At 35.7% G+C, this 6000-nt stretch overlaps 1 protein-coding gene across 1 annotated transcript; it reads right to left on the reverse strand.

Annotated features, from left to right (window-relative positions):
• Nucleotides 1-2496: 2496 nt before the first annotated feature.
• On the reverse strand, nucleotides 2497-5765 carry LOC107888526 (inactive TPR repeat-containing thioredoxin TTL3). The gene is made up of 7 exons (XM_016812667.2): nucleotides 4912-5765; nucleotides 4203-4398; nucleotides 3930-4111; nucleotides 3512-3845; nucleotides 3215-3419; nucleotides 3033-3139; nucleotides 2497-2944 (listed from the first exon to the last, which is right to left on the reverse strand). Exons 1-7 carry the CDS (start codon nucleotides 5763-5765, stop codon nucleotides 2792-2794), a joined length of 2031 nt encoding a protein of 676 aa, XP_016668156.1. The 3' UTR covers nucleotides 2497-2791.
• Between the last annotated feature and the right edge of the window lie 235 nt (nucleotides 5766-6000).

Genomic DNA, 6000 nt, shown 5'->3' on the forward strand with positions numbered 1-6000 from the left:
AGATCAATTCACTTGGAGAAACATATTTAGAAGATATGATCAAATTGTTTATATTGAATCCCTTAGACTAAAGAAGTTGGATTAGGTTGAAACTTAAAGACTTATTTGTCAACAATCCGTTTTACTTTGGTTATTGAATATTATATTGTATTTAGCTATTTTAACGGTTTTTAGAAAGGATTGTGGTTGATCTTTAATATGTTAGTAAGTCTCAATAACTTTTATATAATTTAGAGATTTGTATAGGTTTTGAACTGAGTATTTTTTTAGAGTACTTATTTGTTTGCTAAGGAATATCATTTGTGAGAGTGTATTTGAATTATAAAACCTTTGTATGGTTAGTTTTACAAGTTAAGTTCGTAAGGGGAATTTAGTGGTGAAAGATCTAATCTTTAAACTACAAGAGGTAAGGAATCTTCATTAGGGTGTGTTAGAACTAAAATCACTAATTGTATTTATTTTGAAAATACTAGATTCTAGGTAGGCTCTATAAACATAGAGATATTGAACAATGTAAACAACTTTCACGTCCCCTATTTTTCATTATGGTTGTCGCAGTTATTGTAGAGTGCCCACTTTTGCATTCACTTCTATTAATACTTTGAATCTTGTAAACTTAACAATTGTTTTAGGTCAATAAATATTAAAATTATGTGAGCTCTATTTTTAAATATTAATTAATTTAAATTACTTATTTAGATAACATAAATTTGTTAACTTTAAAAATTTAGTAATTAAATTTTTCGATTTAAAATTGAGGTTTGGAACTATGGAAATGTGCAAGTGTGGAAATCAACTAAAATCAGTTGATTGGATCAGCTCTATGGAGGGTTTGGGCTGCCCCATTTGCTAAGTGGATCAGTCTTCTTTTTTTAACATAATCGGACCTCTTTTTATCTTTAGGCTTATGATTAATTTTTAACCCAATTAATTTATAAAATATTTTTAATACATATTTTTGGACCATCCATGGTTGGAAAATATTATTTGCCTTGCTCTTAATCACTTATGAATAACATTGCCCAACGGTTCAAGCCTCTCGAGGTGTCTGTTGAGCCAATTTTCATGCTTTGTACAAAACTGTCAAAAATAAACCATAATTGTATAAATTTATTATAAAAATAATTAACATTCAATATGTTAATAATTTAAGCACAAATTAATTATTTTATAATTAAAGTATGAATGTCGACAAAAATTATTACGAAATTGTATAAATTAGAACTCAAAACGTACTAAAAAAATCTATATATTTTTTTGTTTCCAAGGTGGCACAACTTCTCTCGTTAAAGCTTGACATCTCCATTAAGCTCAACAAAAAAATTCAAAATCAACATCACACCAAAGGATTGGATTATAGAGATTGCTCCCAAATCAACATCACACCAAAGGATTGGATTATAGAGATTGCTCCCACTATGCAACACTACTTGAGAGAAAGAATAAAAATTAAGCTTGATAGAAGAAATGAAAAATAGGCATTTTCTTTCTATCTATTACTTGATAGAGTTAAAAAATCGTTTGAAAAATGTATAATTTTGAACTAATATATTCATCTCTCTTGTTTTTCTAATTTGGAAGATGGAAAATAATCATCCCTCATATTTTCTTTCCTCTCACTTTTCTTTTCAACCAACCATACTCAATTTATTTTCCCTCTACTTTTCCACACAACCAAGCACACTCTAAATTTCCACCCGAACTTGTAAAAACCTCTCTGCTTCAGCATAAAAGTCCCACGATTTTGTTCTAAAAATGATGCCTCACAAATACCAGCTTAACTCTGTATGTTGATATAATAAGGAACCCTCAAAACCTTCCAATTTAAGAGATCCCATTGCTTGATCAAGTAATGTAATGAAGCTATAATATTAACAAAGTTTTCAACCATAAAAATCACTATATTAGGAGTCAAAAACAATAAATTAATCTTTGCATGTTAAATCAAAGAGCAAGTAAGATCTTTTATGAAAATTTTCATCCATTTTTACTATTAAAAACGTGACGAACAAATTTTCATCCATTTTTACAATAAATTAATCATTGTACATCAACATGACGTAAACGTGACAAGTCACGTGCTATTGTCTGATTATCCGTCAACCACACCAATTTTTTACGTACAAATGGATGAAATTTTTATAAAAAATAACTAATTTACTCTTTAATATAATGTACAAAGACTAAATTACCCCTTTTCAGTAGAGAGTGTAAAATACAGTCGAAACGTAAAAGAACAAAAGGTTGAGTCAAATTAGGGGAATAAATAATCTAAAGAAATTAGAATGAAAGGTTAATAACAAAGCTTTCTTTCCAGCCTAGAATCCAGCAGACATCCAATGCCACCAACCAGCCAACCCAACTGGAGAGACAAAATAATTATATTCCACACTTTATCCCACCTTTTCATGTCATAGGAGACATGGGGGACATCACTTTCTCTCTTAAAAGTAAAAAGGTTTAGTGGTACTGCAGGTCAAAAGTAGAAATCAAAGATATAGAAAAGCATTAAGCAATTCCATAAATGTAAAACTAAGAAGCTATTTTCACTGAGTCTGAGGCTTTATCTTGGCCTCTCTGGAGTTCTATGAAACAATTATGTAGTCGATTATGTCACATGTAAAACTGCTGGTCCTAGTATGAATCGAGAAATGACAATGATCTTCAACCCAAAAAAAAAAATGAAATGAAATGGAAATGAATACTTTGGACAATTATCATCCAATGCTGTTTGTGGGGGTGACTTGAGCCACAAAGAAAAGGCAATTTCATTTTACTCTTACTTTTTTCTCTATAGAATATAGTTCCTCAATGAGTCCTCCAGGAACTGATGGGTAGGGCTGATCATCTCCTTCACTTTGTTTCCATTCTTATAAATCTTAAAAGTAGGGACCATTCTTATACTCTCTGCTTTTCCCACTGCTATGCTTTCCTCTACATCCACCTTCAATCACAAAACAATGAGACATGGCATAGAGTTGGTTTAGAATGCAAGTGACAGAATGCGTTCAACAAGTAAAGAACAAAATTACCTTGTAAAAATGTATAGATGGATACCGAACACAAAGCAAATTTACGAATGGGGATATTTCTTCACATTGTTCATTGGTTGCCACTTTAAAGTGGACCACTGATACCCCTGAAAGTTTTGAATTTGTAAATCAGATACCCGACTTGAGGAAATGAAATCCACACAAAGGCATATCAATCTCACCTGGTGTCGATATTGCAGTTTTGAATCTCTCTAGGCTAGAAATTTCTTCTACTTCACCGCTGATTTTCATGTTAAGAACGCCCATTCCACGGGATTTCTTCAGTGCAACCTGTGCATTATGTAGAGACTCAGCTACTTCATTGTCTCCAGGAAGTTCCTTTCTCAAGAGCTCGTAATCTCTCACAGCATCTGTCCACCATCCAAGCTAAACGTATACTCATGTGTCAGTTCCTAATCAACAGAAATGAAACATGAAAGCATATACACCAAAAGGTAACCATACAAACGTCATTTCACCTTTGCGTTCGAGGCAGCCCTTCGAAGTAAGGCTTTTAGGTAATTTGGTTGGATCCTAAGAGCCTGGTTGCAGTCCTCTACAGATTTTTCCCAGAGTCCAAGTTTAGACCAACAAACTGCTCTATTGCAGTATAGAACAGAGCTAGAGCTATCATATTTGAGCCCTTCCCCATAAGCAGAGCAGGCTTCAGCATATCTTCCGGCATTGAAAAAGTCATTGCCTTGTGACCGTGCTCTTGCTACCATTTTCACATTATTTAATACCACTGCAATTTCAACATTGTTGTAATCAATCCGTCTGGCCTTCTCTGCTGCAGAAACTGCATTCTCAAATCTGCAAGAAATCTATAATGCATTTTCACTCAACCCCAACAACAATACCAAATCATAAATCGTAACTTCATCTTTCAAAGCTCACCTTCCCAATGCCATCTCAACTTGGGCTTGAACAAAAAGGGCATAAGCTTCAGCCACCATACCAAAGTACCTAATCTGTGAAGAGGGAGTATATTTCTCCAAGTTCGAAATGTTCGATAAGCAGGAATCCGAGTCATCAATTTGGTGGAGCTTCAAAAAGGCTTCTGCTTTACAAGCAATGAGCTGTGAATTCATTTCAACAGGTTCAGATATTCTGCACTTAATTTCTATAAGCAGCTAGCTAGTGCAAATATACAAAGGCCAGGAGCCGTACCTGGGGAGACGAGTCTGCACCAACAGCTATTGCTGCATCAATTTCCCTTATTACAGTCTTCCAATCACCAATCTTTCGAGCATCTGCGCATCGATTAATATGATTTTCCAACAACTGCAACTTAAGTAACTCAGCTGGATCTGATTGTTGCCCTGGAAAACATAGGTGGCGTCTAACATTATCAGGCAAACCTAACCTGGAAGTAAGAAATTTGAGGTTTGTTAATATTCAGTCCAAAATCCATTGCCAATTTGAACATCCATTCAAAGGGCTTTTTTCCTTTTTAGTGGAAATTGAGAAAGGAAAGTGATGTAGTAAGAACTTGAATGGTTCAAATAGAAGAAGCCAAAGGACTAAATCAATCAAATAATAAGATGATTATGGACAACAAAAAGTACAATCCCTTAAAATCTATCATATATATGAAAAGCACACCTTGACAAGCTAGCAACAAAGAGACAAAGCAATCTCAAAGTAATAGCAGTGATATTGTAACAGAGAATTGAAAGAAGAGACAGCATAGAAAATCACAACCCATGAGCATGAAAAAGAACAAACAAGGACGAATGGTAGAATGAGAGAGAAATAAAAGCCCACAGAAACTAAACAGATCCAATCCACAGCAACACCGAAGAGAACATAAATAAAGCAAACCACCCATCACATTAATCAAGATGATAAATTAAATAAGAAAATTTAACTTACTCACCTAAGATAAAGGGAAGACAACCTCTGATGAGCTCTGCTATAACCAGGGTCCAATCTAACAGCCTCCTCACACTCCTTGACGGCTTCTCCCAACCTTCCCACCGCCGCCAACGCTGCTGACCTGTTACTTCGGTAAGCAGCATTTTCCGGTGAAATAGATATTGCTTTATCATACAATGCCAACGCTTCCAAAAAATTCCCTCTTTTATACATCTCATTACCAGCTTTCTTCATTTCTTCAGGATCAGCAGTAGTCCCCAATTTAGCACCGCCACCACCGCGAATTATGCTGCCATGTCCATAGTTTCCTTTGCCAGCACCAAGCGTGTCGGTCTTGTTAGAGGTACGTAAGCCCATGGTTTTTAGGATTTTCCCAGACGGGCAAATGTTACCACTGGGTAAAATATTTGTCGTGGTTGGGATAGAACAAACAGGAGAGGATGAAGAAGAAGAAGAAGAAGAGGTTGCTCCACTGAAGCTTGAACCAGAGTAGATTAAAGGAGGCCCAGCAGAGACGGATCTCCTATGACCCGGCCTAAGATTCCGGTTTGTTGAGACAGATCCGGGTATAGATGAAGTTTTGTCCGAAAACTCCCCTGAGAAATGGGTACTGCTTTTGCTGGAAACGGAACCGGCGGATGAGGTAGAGCTATTACCAGATGTTGTAGTGAGGGCTGCAGTACTTCCATTGTTGTTGGCAGAGAGACGGGTAGGGAGCAATGGTGAAACAGGTGAAGCCAACAGATCGAGTTGTTTGAAGTCAGGCTTGTTCATTTCAATGTGGTCGGTAGATGCAAAACTGAGTGAGTGACGGTGGCGAGGGGTTTGGGAATCAAAGCTTTGTCGTCCAGACATATTAGCAGCAGGAATGGGTATTGTTAGTGGAATCTGGATTGAATTAAGAGAGAAGAAAAGGTAGTTAGTACTTCTCTCCCTCTCTTGTGTTTAATGTTGAATTAATGTCTTAGATTAGGTATACTAAAACACCAACACTTACGTAATCCAAACATTAAGCAGAGAAGGGATCTAAAAGGAAGATTGAATACGAATGTCACTCCACCGTGACATGTCATGTCAAGTCGATATACTT

This window comes from Gossypium hirsutum, chromosome D09 (assembly GCF_007990345.1).
Source record: "Gossypium hirsutum isolate 1008001.06 chromosome D09, Gossypium_hirsutum_v2.1, whole genome shotgun sequence".
In the NCBI taxonomy this organism is placed as follows: Eukaryota; Viridiplantae; Streptophyta; class Magnoliopsida; order Malvales; family Malvaceae; genus Gossypium; species Gossypium hirsutum.

Excerpts from the sequence above, each read along its gene's own strand:
- LOC107888526 (XM_016812667.2), bottom strand. The coding sequence starts at position 5,765 with ATGTCTGGACGACAAAGCTTTGATTCCCAAACCCCTCGCCACCGTCAC. Across the intron at positions 3,420-3,511 it reads GGGCTGCCTCGAACGCAAAG|CTTGGATGGTGGACAGATGC; the intron begins GTGAAATGACGT and ends GTATACGTTTAG. Across the intron at positions 3,140-3,214 it reads AACTGCAATATCGACACCAG|GGGTATCAGTGGTCCACTTT; the intron begins GTGAGATTGATA and ends CAAAACTTTCAG.